The sequence below is a fragment of the Hyperolius riggenbachi genome, chromosome 9 (genome assembly GCF_040937935.1).
Source record: "Hyperolius riggenbachi isolate aHypRig1 chromosome 9, aHypRig1.pri, whole genome shotgun sequence".
NCBI classification, from domain to species: Eukaryota; Metazoa; Chordata; class Amphibia; order Anura; family Hyperoliidae; genus Hyperolius; species Hyperolius riggenbachi.
In genome coordinates, this window is record NC_090654.1 from 119,322,182 (window position 1) to 119,344,084 (window position 21,903).

Here is a 21,903-nt window from a genome sequence, read left to right on the forward strand (position 1 = left end):
TGGCTACCCAAATAGGACTTTTGCTAAACTAGCAGCTAGGTCAAAAGAGCACCACATAAAGAAACAGAAAAGACAATCAGAAATCATGCAGCAACATAGTGAGCCCATACATTGTTGGTGTGCCTGAAAAATTCAGGAGCATTTTTAGTAATTTGTGAAACCTTTTTTTTCTTTAAACCCAGAAACACACCAAAACTGAAAGTTGTGTATGCTAAAGATTCAGCATCTAAACACAAGCAACACAGCTTGGTGTATGCAATCTGCTCTTCTGAGGAGTGCAAAGATTTGTACACTGGCAAGACCAGACCTGCAGTGGTGCAGCACACTTTCCAAACTCCTTAGGAACTGTGGCGACATATTACTTGTATGTGGTATGTTACAAATGTGTTTCCCAGAAGTTCAAGTCTAATGTCCCCAGTGTGTTTCCAGTAGCCATCTTGGAAAGCATCAACTCCTTAATCTGCATGCGGAGGTGCACATGCACAATCACTATGGGGGAGGTCCAGTGATATGTGGCAAAGGAGAGGGGCATGCACACTCACATTTATGGCCCTGGGTCTGGACGGCATTACTTGAACTTGTGGGAAGCACATGTGGAACACATTGCATGCAGGTTTGTTGCTGCAGTCCCTGGGGAGGCTGTTTGTAATGGTGAAACATGTAGGGCTACACTTAGTAAGAACATCTTTAGGAGTTTGTACCATACATCCATGACTTATTCATAGCTGCTGTGTCTGCATATGGAGCGTTGGGGTAATGTTTCAAGCCAGCTAAATGTCCTTTTGAATGATATTCATTATTTAGATCATCACATCCTGATGTGAGATTGATCCATTGTGGCTGATCTTGAAGAGGAACTGTAACCAAGGATTAAAGTGAACCTCCAGACTAAAAATTGACTGGAAAGGCCTGGTGTTTTTTTTACTGTTTCACAGCATCAGAACTTTTTTTCTCGTATACAAGCCTCATTTTTAGCTGCACAGAAAAAAATTGCTCGGCATTTTCCCCCTAATGCTGTGCAAAGCATGATGGGATTTCTGATGTTGTTGTTCTCGTTCAGCTGTTTTGGTGCAACTTTTTTTTTCTTTACATTTTGAATTTGACATTTGAAGCCTAGCGTGTGCAGCTGGGAGGGGTAATCAGGACACAGGACAGTTGGAACTGTGTCTCCTGCTCCCTGTCACCTTCTTTCAACCAAAAAGATGGCTGCCCCCATGACAAAGATGGCAGCCCCCATGAATCACAAACATTTGCCTGTTCTTTTAAAATGGGGTGGGTAAGAGATTATATTACCTATCTATTCTAATTAACATAACTAATGTAACTTAATGACAGTATGTTTGTTTAGGCTAAAGTTCCCCTTTAAACTTCATTCCAATCAGTAGAGGATACCCCCAGGATACACTTAACATTTGGTGCTCGACAGTGGCAGCTCCAGGAATTTTCTTTAGGGGGTGCTATGCAGGTGCTGGACCAACTTCCCGGGGGAGCTAACGACCTGCCGCGGCAAAAAATGGGTGTGACTACAACCGCGCCGCGGCTGAAAATGGGCGTGGTCATGATCGGATGAGGGCGGGGCTAACTGTAATTTAAAGTGAACCCAGGGTGAGAGTGATATGGTGGCTGCCATATTTTTTTCCTTTTAAACAATTCTAGTTGCCTGGCAGCCCTGCTGATCTATTTGGCTGCAGTAGTGAACTGAATTACACCAGAATCAAACATGCAGCTAATCTTTTCAGTTCTGACAATATTGTCAGAAACCCCTGACCTGCTGCATGCTTGTTCAGGGTCTATGGTTTAAAGAATCAGAGGCAGAGGACCAACACGGCAGCCAGGAAGCTGGTATTGCTTAATAGGAGATAAATATGGCAGCCTCAATATTATTCTCACCTCGGGTTCCCTTTAAAAGTGCAACGCAAAGACAGAGGTCCCAAGTTTTGGTGACCCTTTCCCCAGAAAATTCACATAATTGTGCAGGTTTACTCAAGAAAATACACGTAATGTGAGCAGATGTGACCAAAAAACACGTTCAATATCCCCAATATGCACAATCGTTATCAGATATATCCCCAATATTCACAATCGTTATCAGATATGACCCCAATATGCACAATCGTTATCAGATATGACCCCAATATGCACAATCGTTATCAGATATGACCCCAATATGCACAATCATTATCAGATATGACCCCAATATGCACAATCGTTATCAGATATGACCCCAATATGCACAATCGTTATCAGATATGACCCCAATATGCACAATCATTATCAGATATGACCCCAATATGCACAATCTTTATCAGATATGACCCCAATATGCACAATTGTTATCAGATATGACCCCAATATGCACAATCGTTATCAGATATGACTCCTATATGCACAATCGTTATCAGATATGACCCCAATATGCACAATCGTTATCAGATATGACCCCAATGTGCACAATCGTTATCAGATATGACCCCTATACGCACAATCGTTATCAGATATGACCCCAATATGCACAATCGTTATCAGATATGACTCCAATATGCACAATCGTTATCAGATATGACCCCAATATGCACAATCGTTATCAGATATGACCCCAATATGCACAATCGATATCAGATATGACCCCAATATGCACAATAGTTATCAGATATGACCCCAATATGCACAATCCTTATCAGATATGACCCCAATATGTACAATCCTCAGCAGATCTGACCACAATATGCACAATGAACAGCAGATCTGACCCCAATATGCACAATGCTCAGCAGTTCTGACCCCAATATGCACAATGATCAGCAGTTCTGACCCCAATATGCACAATGCTCAGCAGTTCTGACCCCAATATGCGCAATGCTCAGCAGTTCTGACCCCAATATGCACAATGCTCAGCAGATCTGACCCCAATATGCACAATGCTCAGCAGTTCTGACCACAATCAGCAGCACCACCTGAAAAAGAAAAGAAAAACCCATTTACTCACCTAGTCAGAAGACCTCCTGTTCTGACCTCCTCCTCTCCCGACCTCCTTGTGGCACGCAGCTCCCACAATCCTCTTCCTTCACGTGACTTCCTGCCTGCAGCCTGCATTACCCGGCGAGCAGGGCTACGGGAAAATGGCCGCCCAAAGCCCTGCAGTGCAGACTCCAAGTCTGCAGAGCAGGGCTTCGGGCGGCCATCTTACCGTAGCCCTGCTCTGCTGCTTCGGGCTGCCGCTGTGAACTGACTCGGCGTCTCTTAAATGCCTGAAGTCAGTTCATGCCAGGGGGTGCTTTGGGGGTGCTTGGACAAATTTAGGGGGTGCTTGAGCACCCCCAAGCACCCCCCTGGCGCCGCCACTGGTGCTCGAGCCTTTTCCCATTGCAGCCCCTACTCTATGGAACTCACTTCCACAATCAGTACGAGAGGCTCCTTCTCTGGACAGCTTTAAAAAAAGGCTAAAAACTCACCTCTTTTCCCAAGCCTTTGAGACGGCATAATGCAGGGTCACAGCGCTTTAAGTCCCCAGGAGAAAAGCGCTATAAAAATATTATTGTTATTGTTGTTATCATGAGAATTCTTTACCTTTTCTCAAAAAGATCATCGGGGAGCTCTGTATGGCTGATGATGTGGTGAAACACCTCCCACAGTCTGATGTCAGCACCTAGGTACTGACATCACACCGTGGGAGCCTTGTTGCATTGTGGGAAATAACAGCTGTTTTCAAGTGCCAAAAAAACAGCATCTCCTTCCACAGATATCACCTACCAGCAGTAAACATGTCACCCTGTGACACATTTCAGAATCTAAATCAGGGAAAGGAAATATTTTACAAAGGGCAAACACTGATTAAATCAGTTATACATAATTATAGTTGCTGATGAAAACAGTAAGGGACACCGAGAGCCCAATATAGTGTATTATGTAGTATAACCATGTTATGGAGAAAGACAAAATGTGTATTGTTATGCTCACAATTGTGGGTTACCTCAAAGGCAACCACTGTATAGGCGGGTGGGGAGCATTAGGACCTGACCTCATTCAGGTTAAGAAGTCACTCTCTGTAGATAGTAGATAAGCGGTAACACCCCTCCACCGAGGGTGGACTCGAGAATGTAGCAAGGTTGGAACAGAGACACCAATGACAGGATAAAACCATTAAAAAGAGCACCTACAGCCAAAAAATGGTCTGAATGGCGATACATATATGTAGTCTATGCACTGTGTACAGTTAGCTGTACATATAAAGTTTACATCTGGTGCATCATACTGGATAGAACAGACTCAAATTTATATCTGTAGCAGCACTTCCTTATTTATCCTAATGCTGAAGCTTTGTGTCCTCCCTTCAGACGAATTAACTCCCCTCTCCCTCCCTCCCCTGCTCTCTGTTTGCCTGGATCAAATTACTTCTCTTTTCACAGTGTGTAGGAGAGAGGAAACACAGCGAAACAGCTGCAACCTGTCTTGTTATGTCTGTTTGCTATAATTTTTGTCTGTCTGTCTGCCTGTCTGCCTGCTTGGATTAGATCACATGGACATGAGAAGTGGAGTTATTGCATCAATTCCCCAGCATCCTTTGCACCTATGGTTTGGAAAGAAAAAAATCACCCGGGCCCAATATCACCCTGGGGGCGGGTATTTCAAGACCACATGTGGAATACGGACACTGGGGGTGAGAAAATCACACTTTATTATGTGTGATTTTATACATTTTGCCAACTTATTAGGTTTAAAGTAAACTTAAATCTATAATTTAGGTACTTTTAAAAAAACGTTTAAAAGGGGAGGTAGGGACAGACTTACCTTTCTAGTAAGTAGACACCAAATTGGTTGATTTAATAGTCAACAATTACATTGATTTATATACTTCACAATGCAATGCATTTCGCAGGATCAATCCAGCCTCATCAGACAATAACGGGTGCAATAACTAGTATTGGTCAGTGTAGCTGCCAGACAGAGGAGCTTGGCAGCTACACTGACCAGTACTAGTTATGCCTGATGAAGCAGTTTTGATCCTGCAAAACGCATTGCATTATTGAGTATATAAATAAATTTCATTGTTGACTATTAAATCAACCAATTCGGTACCTACTTACTAGGGAAATAAGTCCACCACTACCTCCCCTTTTAAACATTTTTTTAATGGTTTTATCCTGTTATTGGCGCCCCTGTTCCATTCTTGCAACTTTCTTTGCAGGGAACACTGAAAGGGTTAGGTCTCAGTGTTTACTGTATGGAGAGAGCTGCCCCAGAAGAGCTCCTGCAGTCTATTCACAGCTGCTGATAAGAACTAATTACACAATTTGATCTGGCAAAACAAGCAAGGAACAAAAAGCAGTAGATTTCGTCAGCAACTATACGTGGAATAAAGATTCATCATTGTGTACTGTGCAAGAGCTCAGTTCTGCTTTAAGAAAACACATAAGACAGTTCAACGTAAAGCAGCCCATACACTCAGCCGATTTTCTGGCCGATCGATCGCAAATCGGTTGGCCAATCGACCGATCGACGGCCGATTTCGATCGATTTCGATGGATTTCCATCGAACTAGCAGGGTGGAAAATTTAGGTCGATCTGATGAGATTGCTTATCAGTTTGCATTGGCCTTAATGGAAATCTGATGGCAAAAAAATGCCATCAGATCGAATTTCAACAGATTTCAAACTGAAATCTATTGGAATTCTATCCTGGTAAAAAATGTTCTAAAAACGCATCAGATAGATCATCAGATGCATTTCTTATCTGTCTGCTGCCAATCTGACGAGTGTATGGGCACCTAATGTTCAAGGTCCTTCTGCATCTGATCTGAGGGCTGTTTTATTTTGGAGGAGATCCCCTCCCAGTTTCGTGTGCAACTCTTTTGCATTAATGATACCAAACAAACATGGCCCATTCGTCTCCCCCTCCCTTATCCTTTTTTAATGTGTATTTTTTGTTCTGCCTGTGCAGTATTCATCAGGCCAGAGAGAGCGACTTCCACTTGTAAATGTATTCATTTGCATTCTACCCCTTTGTAGTAGATGTAGATGCCTACTATATATAGTACAAGTAACGCTAGGATTCATTTCAAGCAGACAATGACTCAGAATAGCAATTTAAGCAGCACTGGGGACTGTGTTATTTATTCACTGCCTTCAGACCTCAGCCTGCAGATTTATTTTATTATCAAAAAAACAATATCAGCGCAGCCAAGCAAATCTTAACATGTGGAACACTACATATATCGCAGCCAAAGTCCAACGTCTCAGCAAAACGTCTTCAATTAACATAAATAGTACACTTCAGCGCGAATTCACTTGTGTCCACCACCGAAAACACCATAAAAATAATACGCTTACCAGATTATCACAGACCTTAACTACAGGGTCTGCAATATGGCTTAATGAGGTCAGCAGCAGGTATCTTCGCAGCCGGCCTCCTCTCCAGACAAGCCGAGCAATCTAATCCTCAATTGCAGTATTTCACCAAAAATGAGGCATGCAAAGAGACAAACGCACATCTAAGCGTATCTACAGCGATTTTAATATCTCATTTAAAAAAACATAAAAGTTTTTTAAAAGTCACTCACATCTGGGCCCTTATGACAGGGACCCACAAGGAAAAACAGCACTTAAAACATAAGACGCCGTCCAGCCACACGTCCGCCTCCTCCGACCGGTTTCACTGTCAAAGTTTCATCAGGTCCCTGATGAAACTTTGACAGTGAAACCGGTCAGACGAGGCGGACGTGTGGCTGGACGGCGTCCTATGTTTTAAGTGCTGTTTTTCCTTGTGGGTCCCTGTCATAAGGGCCCAGATGTGAGTGACTTTTAAAAAACTTTTATGTTTTTTTAAATGAGATATTAAAATCGCTGTAGATACGCTTAGATGTGCGTTTGTCTCTTTGCATGCCTCATTTTTGGTGAAATACTGCAATTGAGGATTAGATTGCTCGGCTTGTCTGGAGAGGAGGCCGGCTGCGAAGATACCTGCTGCTGACCTCATTAAGCCATATTGCAGACCCTGTAGTTAAGGTCTGTGATAATCTGGTAAGCGTATTATTTTTATGGTGTTTTCGGTGGTGGACACAAGTGAATTCGCGCTGAAGTGTACTATTTATGTTAGATTTATTTTATTCCTCCATGAGCACACAGCCCTTTACAGAGTAGACAAGAAGAGCGGCAAGCACAAACAAGTGCATGAAATATTAGCTTTAGATACTGTTCTATAGATTGTTTTTGAAGATCTGACCATTAAATCTCTGTCCAGGAATTCTTTTTTTTAACTATCTTTGCCCCACACAGACTTGCAAGATCTCTCTTACCCCCTCCCAGAGTATGGTCATCCACCAGGCAACCTAGGCAGGCGCTTGAGGCCTAGAGGGTATCAAGGGACCCCCTGCCACCTTCTCTGACCTCTCTCCACCTCAGCTTACCAAACGGACCACAAAGGAGCCCCAAATCTAGTACATTGCCTAGGGCCCCATTAATTCTTAATCCATCTCTGCACCCTCCAAAAAAAGGCTCATATGTACTTATGCAGGTCTTTGACTTCCGGTGTCATTTCAACCCCTTTTAGTCTGCCCTGCTGTTTTAATTCTCACCCACCTGGTTTAGAGCCGTACCCCTTCAATACTGTGAACAATGCCCCTATCCCACTGTCCGACACATCAGGGAAGCAGAGAGTCCCTCCCAGGCAATCTGAAACCACATCTCTCTACAAGAGACTGCTGGTCATCAGAGGCCATCATTCAAAATATAGGCTTCTTACAACTGACATGGAAGTCACTCTGCCTCCTGCATAACTATTTTGCACCAATTAAAACTTGGTTTTCCATTGGAAAGACACTAGTCCTCCTATAATGTTAGAATTTCATAACAGGATAATGTATGTTTATAAGTTGGAACAGCTTACAACTAGGTTGCAGGATAGATTACATGTTTTTGACAAAATCTGGGGCTCGATCCCACTTTGAGTATTCCTGTCAACCTCCCGCTCAAACACAAGATTGTATCCCATGGCTGAGCTCCCTCTCTTCCCTTTTTCTTTCTTTCCCTCTCCTTTCCTTACTTACCTTTTCCTTCTTTTCACTTCTTTCTTTTTCTTCCTGCCTCCTCTCTGTTCTCTTCCTCATTCTATTGTACCCATCTTTATCCTTTTGGTTGTTTTATCTTTTTCACTTTTACTCTATACTTTTTTTGGTACTAGAAGTGTAAGTCGTACACAGAAAATATAATTCCCCCAGATGGTTATGTACTGTCAGTTACGGTTGTTAGTTGTGTCTGTAAGCCAGTCACAAGGACCATCTGCTCGCATGTTCTGTGGCCCTGCTATGGTTGCAAATGTTGGATTTGTTTCCTGTACACTTCTTATGTACCTATGGATAAGAGTTTGGATTAACTTCTTGCCTTTATTACTAAAAAAAATGTAAATAAAAAAACAAACTTGTTTTTCCTTGACAAAACTTTTAATGGAGGATGTTGGTTTCCTGTAACAGCTTGCATGCAACTTGTTAAGTACTCGTCCCTCCCACTGCGAAGAAGTCAATCCTCCATGGGAGGGGACCTAACACTAACTAAATCCTACCTATGCATATGCATAGACTGGGCACGCTACCAAGTAAAATTGAAAATTGCGCAAAAAGTGGGATCAGCGCATCACCAGGCCGCCTCCGAATGGCCTCCGATCAGAGATGCGCTGAGCCCCCCCCCCCCCCCCCCCCAGAGACTGCAAACGTACCTTGAACCCAAACAGAGGCTCTGCATATACACCAAAAGCAAAGCTGTTAAGTGGGAGCAGCTGACCAAAAATGAATTAACTTAGTTACATAGCAAGGAAATAAACAGCGCTACTTAAAAACAGATGAGTGCCTACCTGCAAAAGAGTGCAAGCCCCACTTATGGGATAAAATACACACTGAGCATACACATGACCTGTCTACCACTGGAGGATGTTGGTTTCCTGCAACAGCTTGCATGCAACTTGTTAAGTACTCGTCCCTCCCACTGCAAAGAAGTCAATCCTCCATGGGAGGGGACCTAACACTAACTAAATCCTACCTATGCATATGCATAGCCTGGGCGCGCTACCAAGTAAAATTGAAAATTGCGCAAAAAGTGGGATCAGCGCATCACCAGACCACCTCCGAATGGCCTCCGATCAGAGATGCGCTGAGCCCCCCCCCCTCCCCAGAGACTGCAAACGCACCTTGAACCCAAACAGAGGCTCTGCATATACACCAAAAGCAAAGCTGTTAAGTGGGAGCTGTTAAGGTGTTAAGCTGTTAAGGCGGCCTGGTGATGCGCTGATCCCACTTTTTGCGCAATTTTCAATTTTACTTGGTAGCGCGCCCAGGCTATGCATATGCATAGGTAGGATTTAGTTAGTGTTAGGTCCCCTCCCATGGAGGATTGACTTCTTCGCAGTGGGAGGGACGAGTACTTAACAAGTTGCATGCAAGCTGTTACAGGAAACCAACATCCTCCAGTGGTAGACAGGTCATGTGTATGCTCAGTGTGTATTTTATCCCATAAGTGGGGCTTGCACTCTTTTGCAGGTAGGCACTCATTTGTTTTTAAGTAGCGCTGTTCATTTCCTTGCTATGTACTAAGTTAATTCATTTTTGGTCAGCCGCTCCCACTTAACAGCTTTGCTTTTGGTGTATATGCAGAGCCTCTGTTTGGGTTCAAGGTGCGTTTGCAGTCTCTGGGGGGGCTCAGCGCATCTCTGATCAGAGGCCATTCGGAGGCGGCCTGGTGATGCGCTGATCCCACTTTTTGCGCAATTTTCAATTTTACTTGGTAGCGTGCCCAGGCTATGCATATGCATAGGTAGGATTTAGTTAGTGTTAGGTCCCCTCCCATGGAGGATTGACTTCTTCGCAGTGGGAGGGACGAGTACTTAACAAGTTGCATGCAAGCTGTTACAGGAAACCAACATCCTCCAGTGGTAGACAGGTCATGTGTATGCTCAGTGTGTATTTTATCCCATAAGTGGGGCTTGCACTCTTTTGCAGGTAGGCACTCATCTGTTTTTAAGTAGCGCTGTTCATTTCCTTGCTATGTACTAAGTTAATTCATTTTTGGTCAGCCGCTCCCACTTAACAGCTTTGCTTTTGGTGTATATGCAGAGCCTCTGTTTGGGTTCAAGGTGCGTTTGCAGTCTCTGGGGTGGGGGGCTCAGCGCATCTCTGATCGGAGGCCATTCGGAGGCGGCCTGGTGATGCGCTGATCCCACTTTTTGCGCAAAACTTTTAATGCACAATTGATAGCCGAAATAAGGTAAACAAGTTCAGTTTAATTTACCTGGAGCTTCTTCCAGCCTCCTGCAACCTATCCGAACCCTCACTGTGGTTTTGATCCAGTCCAGTATGCTGCTGCCCCCTCTCAGGCAGGGAACACACTTGACTTTCAGTTTTCCGCGTGCGTTTTTCTGCATACTTTTTCTGCACACCAAGTGTGTTTCCATGCAGGAAAACGCGTGCGTTTTTTCACAGCAGCTGATGTAATTGATAGAGAAAACTGCCAAAATGTGCAGAGTCATCATGCAGAATGTCAGTTTTTTTTCTGCGTGCGAACAACACAGTAAGTGTGTACTAGCCCATTGATTAACATGAGCTCTCAGTTTTTCTGTGCAGAAAACGTGTACGAAAACAGTCAAGTGTGTTCCCTGCCTGAAAGATCTGCAAGTCGCACTAAGTCACGCATGCTAGACCCTTGCCGTGCACCTACTTGAATGCGCTCCTGGTACTAGAAGCATTCTGCGCATAAAAGACTTGTAAAGATTTAAACTGAGCATGTGCAGAACACTCCTTGCGATGTGGGCGCGACCGAGGATGTGCATAGCTGGAGCCAAAGCTACTCAACTTATCGCAACTTGTTGATCTTTTGGAGAGGACAGTGGCACACTAGTGTAGATCAGAACCACAGTGAGGGACCTTATAGACTGTGAGGGGCTGAAAAAAGCCTCAGGTAAGTTAAACTAAATTTCTTTCCCTCACCTTGGGTATCTTTTAAGTAATGATCTTTTAAATGCACATAGAATATATGCCTGAACTTAGATTAAAAAAAAAATCTACAAATCTAAGAGGATGGGTAGATAACTGCATGCATTGCAGCAAAACTGCAAGGTGACTGGATTTTTTGCAGAAATGTCCACATCCTCCCCCTTTCAAACCTGCTGCCAGACTTATTTATATAACACTCCATTTATCACTCTGGGAAATTATTTTGAAAGCATGTTATGTTATAAAATGTATACCTGTGCATAGCTCAATAATGAAACGTCTTACTTGCCTTAATCACAGCATTCAGGAAGGATGATGTCAGTGTTAGTTCAGTTATTCCTGCCAATGATCTTGTTTTCCTGCCATAGACTATTACTAGTAAATAAAAAAAAAGTTTCTTGTTCATAAAGTTTGCCATTTATCTCTTGTTTTGTCACTCTATATAACAGTACAGTTCCCAGACCGGTCCCAACTTTCTAAGGTGAGCAAGAGGGACGTCTTTTAGCATGAAAATATGTAGTCAAAAAATACGCCCCACCACAGCTCCTGACACCCTCTCACCACACCTCTTCGGACACACTCACCACTCCCTGGCATGTGATGAACTGACATCGCAAAAAGAACGTTTGCAGCAGAACCCATTGACTTTAATGGCTATCAAACATAAAAAAACCTGCAGGGCATTTTGCAGCCACAATTTTTTTTAAAAAGGTGTCAAAACCATTCAATGGGTATTTTACGCAGATGGTTTTTTTATGTGTAAACATGAAAAATCGCATTAAGTTTCTTCATTTTTCAAATTACAATAAGCTCTTTAGAATGGCCGCCACGTTTTCCTGCCCAAAATTTTTTATTTGCAGCCACTGTAGCAGAGGCCTTAAATATTTGGCATTTACCTGCCTAATCTATATAGTGCAATGTGATCACAAAATATGCTGCTTGCGCAGTGTGTGCCTAACACCGCACTACAAACTCAACAGTGATGTGAAATGCTTTGTGTGACAATGTCAGGTCACACGTGACACACAATTTTTACAGTACATTGTGGCCACTTAATCACTTTATTTTAGCACAGTAAAAGGCTGTACCAGTGACACAGCCCCACACATGCCAGGGTGAATGTCTATGAACTTCTGGCAGGTTGTAGTAACCATGGATATACTAGGCTGATGTAATGCTATGTTGTTGTGGAATACTTTTCCGATGTTCCTCTTTTTTTTTTTTACTGTATCTTTTGTATGTTAGAACTTTGTAAATAAAGAATCTTTGTAAAAAAAAAATGACATCACAACTCACTTCCATCTCCCAGAGTGCACTGCAGTAGTCAATATACATCATGATCCAAATTTGATTTTGCACAAATCCCTAAAATAACTCACCTAGTCATATTTATAAGCTGACCTTTAAAATGAGGTATTTCCAAGTCAGTAAAATAATTCCAGTGCAAATATAACACACATTACATACACATTGAGTTTGTGTTATATGAAACTTTATTTACCATGAGTTCCTTCTGCTATTTGCTTAATATTATTTAGTATTTATCTTCCGCAGTGCTGTATATTCTCTTTTCACTTAACTGTCCCTCAGAGGGATTCACAATGTAATCCCTACCATAGTTATATGTCTATATCGTGTAGTATATGTATCTTAGTCTAGGGTCAATTTTAGGGGGGAGCTGTATGTTTTTGGGATGTGGGAGAAAACCGGAGTGCCCGGAGGAAACCCACGCAGACACAAGGAGAGCAAACTCTGTGCAGATAACCGTCTGGCTGGGATTTGAACCAGGGATCCAGCGCTGCAAGGTGAAAGGGCTAACCACTGCGCCATCGTGTTGCTCTGCTTATGCCATTGTCATCATTGTCGAAGCAAAATCAACATTTTAGCCTGTTCCAGGGGCAAAACTACAAAACTTGGGCCCCACGAAGCAAAACTTTGATGGGCCCTCTAAATGCTCGCTCACACTCTATTCTTTGCCTATCCCTAGTGACCCCCACAGCTGTGGGACCCATCTTACATGGGTCATAAAACAAGTGTGGAAATCATAATCTTCACATTCACAAGAAGTTTAGCGATAAAAACACCTGATCTAAAGGATGGACCCCCTTCACCTGAGTGAGTGAAGTAGTACTTGGGGACCCCTTACAGTTCTGCCCCCCCTACAGTCGCAGGGTCTGCTCGCCTGTAGTTACGCCCCTGGCCTGTACTTTATTGCTCATACAGTTATCCTATTTGCTTTTGCCTCAAAGTAGTGTCATCTGTGTAAAATCCCCCCCAGCATGGAATATAGCAGACTGGGGAATTGCCCAAGCAATTGATTTGTTATTGGGCATGAGTGTTATACAGACATGTCGCCAAAGACGAGAGACATCACATGTACCATTTGACTGAGAGGGGTGAAGGGATGATAGCATGTTGCACAAAGGCAGATAGAGTCAGGAGTGTAAAAATGTGCTGGTTAGTCGCTGTTGTTTAAAGAGGTACCATCACGAAAATCTTAAAATGTAAAACACATACAAATAAGAAGTACATTTCTTCTAGAGTAAAATGAGCCATACATTACTTCTCTTCTATGTTGCTGTCACTTACAGTAGGTAGTAGAGATCTGACATTACTGACAGGTTTTGGGTTAGTCCATCTCGTCATGGGGGATTTTCAGCATGGCCTTTATTATTTATAAAGACATTCCCTTAAAATGATGAATACAATGATGCTGGCCAGCCTCCCTGCTCGCAGAACACTATTTTTGCAGTTGGATGGAGCAACTGCCATTTAATAAGTGTGTTTAAAAATAAAGAAAACCCTGAGAATCCCCCTATGAGAAGATGGGCTTGTCCAAAATCTGTGGGTAATGTCCAATTTCTACTACTTACTGTAAGTGAAAGCAACATAGGAGAAAAGTAATTTATGGCTCATTTTACTCTAGGAGAAATGTGCTTCTTATTTGTATGTGTTTTACATTTTAAGATTTTTGCGACCGTCCTCTTTAAAGATCTGGCATGATGATGTCAAAGAGCAGCTGACCACACGCTAGATTCAGCCGAGTTTACTCTAGCATGTGTACAAGGCTTAAAGGGAGTCTGAAGTGAAAATAAAAAAACAGATATTCATTTAAGGAGAGGGAAGGCTCTGGGCCCAATAGAGCCTTCCCGGTCTCCTCACTTTCCCTGCGTTTCCCCACAGGCTCCCCCTTTAGCAGTCTCCGACCTATGGGTCATAGACTGCTCTTTTTCGCATTGAGTGGGCTGGCTTTGGGAGTCTTTGGAAGACCAATGGGCGTCTGCGAAGACTGATCGCTCTGTACTGCGCACGTGTGGGCGGTCTCTCTCTCGTGCACTTGCACGTGCGCAGTCCAGAGCCGCCCGTCTCCAAAGTCTCCCACGGTGGGAGAGTCAAACGGAGGAGACTGTGGGAGACTGAGGACACCGTGAGGAGAATGGAAAGGTTCTATAGGACCCAGAGCCTTCCCTCTCCATAGGTGAATATCTGTTTTTTTATTTTAAACAGATCCACTTTAACATACACTGAGACATTTAACTGATAAGCTTCTGAACAAATTTAAACATACTCTATTAACCTCTTCAATAACTATCTAGAAAAAATTGTTTATAGAGGTTCCTATGCTACTTTTACACTATGCACTTTGCTTTGCCAATCCTGAAAAATAGGATAGTAATGCAACAGTGTTGAAAAGTCACATCATGCATACCGTGTGTGATGAGGCCCATACAGTAAAGCATACAGTCAGATGCATACAACACAACTATATTAGTTCACAGAATGCTGAGTGTTATGATACTATCAAGCTGCAACACAACATCATTAAAGATGTGAACATACAGTATCTTTACAATATACTGTAATCATTTTACGTTGCAGTGTGATAGCATTGTCCGTTGCAAATCAAACACAATGGGTGCAGTATAAAAGTAGCCCTATGGAACGGATAACTTATTTAAGCATGGTATCTAATATTTTTAGTTTGTTAAAAGTGTTATACTTGTTTTAGGTTTTCTAATTATAAATGTTCTTTTCTTTCTGTTCCAGGAGACTTCCACAGCTTCACCAGTAATCCTGCGAGTTGATCCTAAAGGTTATTACGCATACTGGACTTTCCAGAGCAAGGTGAGAAGCTAATGACCTCATTATTTGCTGCAATACTTTCCAAACCTGTTCTCAGGTCTAAATAACAGTGCATGTTTTCTGGTCTACACAGGTAGTTCATCTACATTGCTCACACAATTTACCCCATATGTGAATTCCTTCTCATTAGTCGACTCTGATTCTTTGTGACCGTTGCATAGGCATGTTCATGGCTTCACATATGCTGTCTATCAATCTTCGCCTCTGCCTTCATCTTCTTGAGAAGTATTATTTCAACAAACCCAGTCTTCTCAGTGTGTGATCAAAATATAATTAATTCATCCCTTCTAGTTAACACTCTGGCCTTATTTATATCCTTATTTTTAGGATATATGCGCTAAAAAGTAAAAGTTAAATAAAATTCATAACAAAAAAACAGCCCCTGATGGGTATTTACCTCGGAAGGGGGAAGTCTCTGGATCCTAATGAGGCTTTCTCTGTCCTCTTCCCCCTCCGGGATCCAGCAATGGCAGCCCCTGAAAAACGGTGAGGTGAATATTTACTAACCGCGATCATGCATAGGCGCAGTAGCGGCTTTCAGTTGGCTGATAGTGTAATGGTTAAGGGTTCTGCCTCTGACACAGGAGACCTGGGTTCGAATCTCGGCTCTGCCTGTTCAGTAAGCCAGCACTAATTCAGTAGGAGACCTTTGGCAAATCTCCCTTACACTGCTACTGCCAATAGAGCGCGCCCTAGTGGCTGCAGCTCTGGCGCTTTGAGTCCGCAAGGAGAAAAGCGCAATATAAATGTTATTTGTCTTGTTTGTCTTGGTGATGGGGATTTCGTCTGAACCTGATCGGAAAGCCGCTTTTGCGCACATCCTTGTCGGCTGTATTTTTGCAGGAGACAGCGCTGGATCCCTGAGGCTTAGGATGGGGAAGCCTCATTAGGATCCAGAGGCTTCCCCCTTCTGAGGTAAGTGTCTCCCAGGAGGTGTTTTGTTTGGTTACAGAGTTTTGTACTTACCAGGGGCTTCTTCCAGCCCCAGGAGTCTAAGTGGTCCCTCGCTGCAGTGCCGCTGCTTTAAAGTGTGGCGCTAGCCCCTCCGAAAGATTACCAAACCCAGCTGTGGTCGTAGGATTCTATGCATGTGCAGGTGCTTTTGTGTACCTCCCTTGATCACGCTCCCATGACCGGGACCGTTCTGCGCTTGCACAGTTTAAGTCTTTGTGAACTGCGCTACTGCACATGCATAGGAGTCCGCAACCACAGATGCAGTCGGTGGGGTTAGTGGTGCACTGGAGGGCAGTGGAACTGCAGCAAGGGACCACATAGACTGTTAGAGGCTGGAAAAATACACAAGTTAATAAAGCTTAACTTTTGCCTTTTAGCTCAGATACCCTTCAAGTATTGACTGGTTTGATCTTTTGGCAGTCCAGGGAACTCTCAGTAGCTTTCTCCAAACCACATCCACAGTTCAAAAGCATACATTTTTCTACGCATGACCTTATTTATAGTCCTACTTTCACAGCCATACTGGGAAGAAGTATGTGCATAAAATGACCAAAAACATAAGTTTGTGCTTTGTCATATACATTTTCATATTTTACTATTTGTTTTTCATACTTCACCCATTTATAACATTTAGTTGGAGTGTGTCAGGTAAAAAGGACAGCAGAAAATAGAGGGAACTTTATTTTTCTTCTACAGCACGATATGGCAACTACAACGGTGGTTGTCTGAGTGTTAGTCATTAACCTCCTTGCCGGTTATCCCGAGCTCAGCTCGGGGTAACCTGCGCAGTAGGATTTCTCAGGCCCCGCTGGGCTGATTTGCATTTTTTTTTGTTACATGCAGCTAGCTGCTTGTAACATTCAATTGCCGCCGCTACCTGCCGATTCGCCACAACCCGCCGCGCCGAGCCGCCCCCCCCCCAGACCCCTGCGCAGCCTGGCCAATCAGTGCCAGGCAGCGCTGAGGGGTGGATCAGGATTCCCTGTGACGTCCCGAGTGGGTGGGGGGATGCCGTCGCTCAGCGGCTATCATGTAGCGAGCCCTGGGCTCGCTACATGATTTAAAAAAAATAAAATTAAAAAAAAGTTCTGCGCTGCCTCCTTGCCGGCAGGAATTAGACCGGCAAGGAGGTTAAAGAGAGCCAGAGGTGGGCTCATGAAATAAAAAAAAACTAGGCTATCTGATCCGGGGGGCTGAGCGGATCAGATAACCTCTAAAACCGCGGCTCTCCGCCGTTCCTGTGAGCCGCACTGGCCCACTTTCACTTTTGTGACCTCTGGGTCATGAGGCTGGAATGAGAGATTCATTGTCTCATTCACAGCACACAGGGAGGAGGGGGAACAACAGGTGGCGCGGCCAGGGAGAGTTGCCCAATGGCAGCTCTGGAATCCCTGTAGGAATGCCCCTGGCGGGCATTTTGAACAGGGAATCCCTCTCCCACATGTTTACCTCCGAGATAGTGACAAATATTGTTGCTAATCTTGGGGGGCTATAGCGCGGAAGTGAAAAAGTTAGGATAAAAAGATAGCACTCTCTCTACTCACATATGACCATGTAAAGTGGAGGAAAAAATTTGCTTTTGGGCTGTAGTATTTTATATACTTTTAATGGAAGTTTTAAGCAGGTAGATCATATGCATGTTAACTATTATAGGACTGATCCTAATCACTTTTTCCCCTAAGTTTTCTTCTAGGTGATGTTTTCACATTATAAATAAAATGCCACCAAAAAGCAAGAAAATAATTTTGACAGTGCTTTTTCACCTACTTTTTTGTACTTTTTCAATTGCAGAGTGCAAACTAGAGATGTCGCGAACCTCCGATTTTCGGTTCGCGAACCCCGTTCGCGAACCTTCACGGAAGGTTCGGTTCGCATAAAAGTTCGCGATCTGCAATAGACTTCAATGGGGAGGCGAACTTTGAAAACTAGAAACATTTCTGCTGGCCAGAAAAGTGATGGAAAAGATGTTTCAAGGTGTCTAACACCTGAGATCTTTCAGTGACTACAAGAGGGGGGAAAAAAATTCAAAAATACCTTATAGTTTTTGAGAAAATCAATTTTAAAGTAACTCCTTCTGACCGTGGGAAAATTAAGCGCCCGCCGACTTTAGCAGTTAATAGCAAAGCCGCTTTAAAAGCTAGAAACCCCAAACTTGCAGAAAATGTTAAGAAGAACAGTGGGAAAGGGACCTTATAGTTTTTGAGAAAATCAATTTTAAAGTTTCGATGTAAATTCTCCTTCTGACCGTGGGAAAATATACCCCCGCCGACTTTAATGGTTAATTGCAAAGCCCCTTTAAAAGCTAGCAACACCAAAATTACTGGGAATGTTAAGAAGAACAGTGGGAACAAGAGGAAACAATTTTTTTTCAAAAAGACCTTATAGTTTTTGAGAAAATCGATTTTAAAGTTAAAAAAAAGAGTCGATTCATAAAAAAAGAACCGATTCATTAAAAAGATCCGGCTCATTCATGAGCCGTTAGTATAGCAGAGAATGCGTCCTCGGAAGGACGTGAAGCTGCTGGCTCCCGCTGCTGTCTCTCCCCACCTGCCTGCACCTGTCAACCCCCACCTAGGCTGGCACCCAGCGCACCCATGGGTGCACTGGGTGCCAGCCTAGGTGGGGGTTCACAGGTGCAGGCAGGCAGGTGGGGAGAGACAGCGGGAGCTAGCAGCTATGCGTCCAAAAGGACTATTGGACGCATTCTCTGCTATGTGGATGGGGGGCCTCGGAGATCTTCAATCAACTTAATAGAAGATCGCAACATAAGAGGATACAGTTCGTTGGATCATTTACCGAGGATATTGCCGTGGGAATTTTTTTTTAAAGGTACAGGTAAGTATTTCTGGTTAATTAAGAAAATTAAAGGACTTTTTTCGTGGTTGTGTTTTTATTTCATTTAACCCTTTGTGGAAATGAGTAGGGGTACTTTGTACCTCTATACTCATTTCTCCTGGGAGGGGGTGGGCATCTGGGGTCCCCTTCTTAAAGGGGACTCCCAGATGCCACCATGAACCCCCCCCCCCCAGGGAGTCGTCGCCCCCACCTCCTCCTGGGGCACCGGAGGTGGGGAAGAGCCCCTTGTCCATGGATTGGACAAGGGCTCCGGGGGGAGGGGAAGGCTTGGCTGCCCCTGTCCCCCCGGAGCCCCCCACACCATGGACCATGCGGGCTGGTATAGCTCAGGGTGCGAAGCCCCAGTCGGCCGGGGCTCCGCATTCTGGCTATCCCAGCCTGCATGGGGGACAAGGGGTTACAGAGGCTCGGGAGGGGGGACCCCACGTCATTTTTTTTTCAGATTTCCCACACTCAGCACATAAAAATAATAATAAAAAAATAAATAAAATATATATATATTTTATATGACGTGGTAAGTTCTAAAAATATATCCAAAGATGGGGTCCCTACATCTCTGCAAACCAGAGTTACAGGGGTGCAAAATTAGTAAAATCCCCCATAGGCTTTCATTGGATCCCTATTTCACTTTCCAAAATCTCACATCTTTTCAAAGGGCAATGGCTCAGCAGTACCAAATTTTCTAGCATTGTAGGGACTCTTAGGGGGATCATGACTGGTGAGTTTTGCCACTGCTGAGCCATTGCCCTTTGAAATGGTGTGAGATTTTGGAACGGTAAATAGTAGGCCCAATAAAAGCCTATGGGGGATTTTACTAGTTTTAGAGCCCTGTAACTCTGGTTTGCAGAGATGTATGGACCCCATCTTTGGAATCCAAGTCTAACAATTTGTCTTCTACCTGCATGAGACATTTCGTGAAATTCAGACGTTGCTAACGGCCATGGCTGCGATTTATGTACGTCAGCATCACTACCATTGAAATTGCCCAAATAAACAGGTTTTTGTGACCCTAGGCTATGACCTCTTTGGCCTAGGGGCTCGAAACTCACCAGTCAAGTTGCCCCTAAGGGTCCCTACAATGCTAAAAAATTTGCCACTGCTGAGCAATTGCCCTTTGAAAAGATGTGAGATTTTGGAAAGTGAAATAGGGAGGCAATGAAAGCCTGTGGGGTATTTTACCAAATTTGGAGCCCTGTAACTCTGGTTAGCAGAGATGTAGGGACCCCATCTTTGGAATCCAAGTCTAACAATATGTCTTCTACCTGCATGAGACATTTCGTGAGATTCAGACGTTGCTAACGGCCATGGCTGCGATTTATGTACGTCAGCATCACTACCATTGAAATTGCCCAAATAAACAGGTTTTTGTGACCCTAGGCTATGACCTCTTTGGCCTAGGGGCCCGAAACTCACCAGTCATGTTCCCCCTAAGGGTCCCTACAATGCTAGAAAATTTGCCACTGCTGAGCAATTGCCCTTTGAAAAGATGTGAGATTTTGGAAAGTGAAATAGGGAGGCAATGAAAGCCTATGGGGGATTTTACCAATTTTAGACCCCTATAACTCTGGTTTGCAGAGATGTATGGACACCATCTTTGGAATCCAAGTCTAACAATATTTCTTCTACCTGCATGAGACATTTCGTGAAATTCAGACGTTGCTAACGGCCATGGCTGCGATTTATGTACGTCAGCATCACTACCATTGAAATTGCCCAAATAAACAGGTTTTTGTGACCCTAGGCTATAACCTCTTTGGCATAGGGGCCCGAAACTTACCAGTTATGATCCCCCTAACAGTTCCTACAATGCTAGAAAATTTGCCACTGCTGAGCAATTGCCCTTTGAAAAGATGTGAGATTTTGTAACTGTAAATAGGAGGCCCAATGAAAGCCTATGGGGGATTTTACCAAATTTGGAGCCCTGTAACTCTGGTTTGCAGAGATGTAGGGAACCCATCTTTGGAGCCCAAGTCTAACAATATGTCTTCTACCTGCATGAGACATTTCGTGAGATTCAGACGTTGCTAACGGCCATTGCTGCGATTTATGTATGTCAGACTCGTCACCATTGCAATTGCCCAAATAAACAGGTTTTTGTGACCCTAGGCTATGACCTCTTTGGCCTAGGGGCCCGAAACTCACCAGTCATGTTCCCCCTAAGGGTCCCTACAATGCTAGAAAATTTGCCACTGCTGAGAAATTGCCCTTTGAAAAGATGTGAGATTTTGGAAAGTGAAATAGGGAGCCAATGAAAGCCTATGGGGGATTTTACCAATTTTGGACCCCTGTAACTCTGGTTTGCAGAGATGTATGGAACCCATCTTTGGAGTCCAAGTCTAACAATATGTCTTCTACCTGCATTAGACATTTCGTGAGATTCAGACGTTGCTAACGGCCATGGCTGCGATTTATGTACGTCAGACTCGCCACCATTGAAATTGCCCAAATAAACAGGTTTTTGTGACCCTAGGCTATGACCTCTTCGGCCTAGGGGCCAGAAATTCACTAGTTATGATCCCCCTAACAGTCCCTACAATGCTAGAAAATTTGCCACTGCTGAGCAATTGCCCTTTGAAAAGATTTGAGATTTTTGAAAGTGAAATAGGGAGCCTAATGGAAGCCTATGGCAGAATTCAGCACGTTTGCACCCCTATAATTCTGGTTGGTTATCATCACCCGCCGACTTTAGTAGTTAATAGCAAAGGCCCCTTACATCCTAGCAACACCAAATTTGCAGGATATGTTAAAAAGATAGCAGGAAACAATATTTAAATGACTTCCGAGGCCACAAATGTGAAAAAAGTTAAATACCTTTTCATAATCCAGATCCATGGAGGATGCCATCCGCTCCCTCCCGTTCATTCCCCCATGGCTCCCGCAGTAATACCGGCCCCGGTCGGGTCCCGACTCCCGAGTCCGACCCCTCCGAACAGGTCGGGTTCTCATTCCCCACTCAATATGGCCGCCACAGATTGGCG

General features: G+C 43.8%; 1 protein-coding gene across 2 annotated transcripts in view; it reads left to right on the forward strand.

Annotated features, from left to right (window-relative positions):
* PLCB2 (phospholipase C beta 2) overlaps positions 1-21,903 on the forward strand; it is a 377,710-nt gene that overhangs the window by 84,593 nt on the left and 271,214 nt on the right. For both annotated transcript variants that reach the window (XM_068253400.1, XM_068253401.1), the window contains exon 2: positions 15,020-15,097. In XM_068253400.1, coding sequence (XP_068109501.1) covers positions 15,020-15,097 — 78 coding nt within the window. The remainder of the gene's footprint in view (positions 1-15,019; positions 15,098-21,903) is intronic.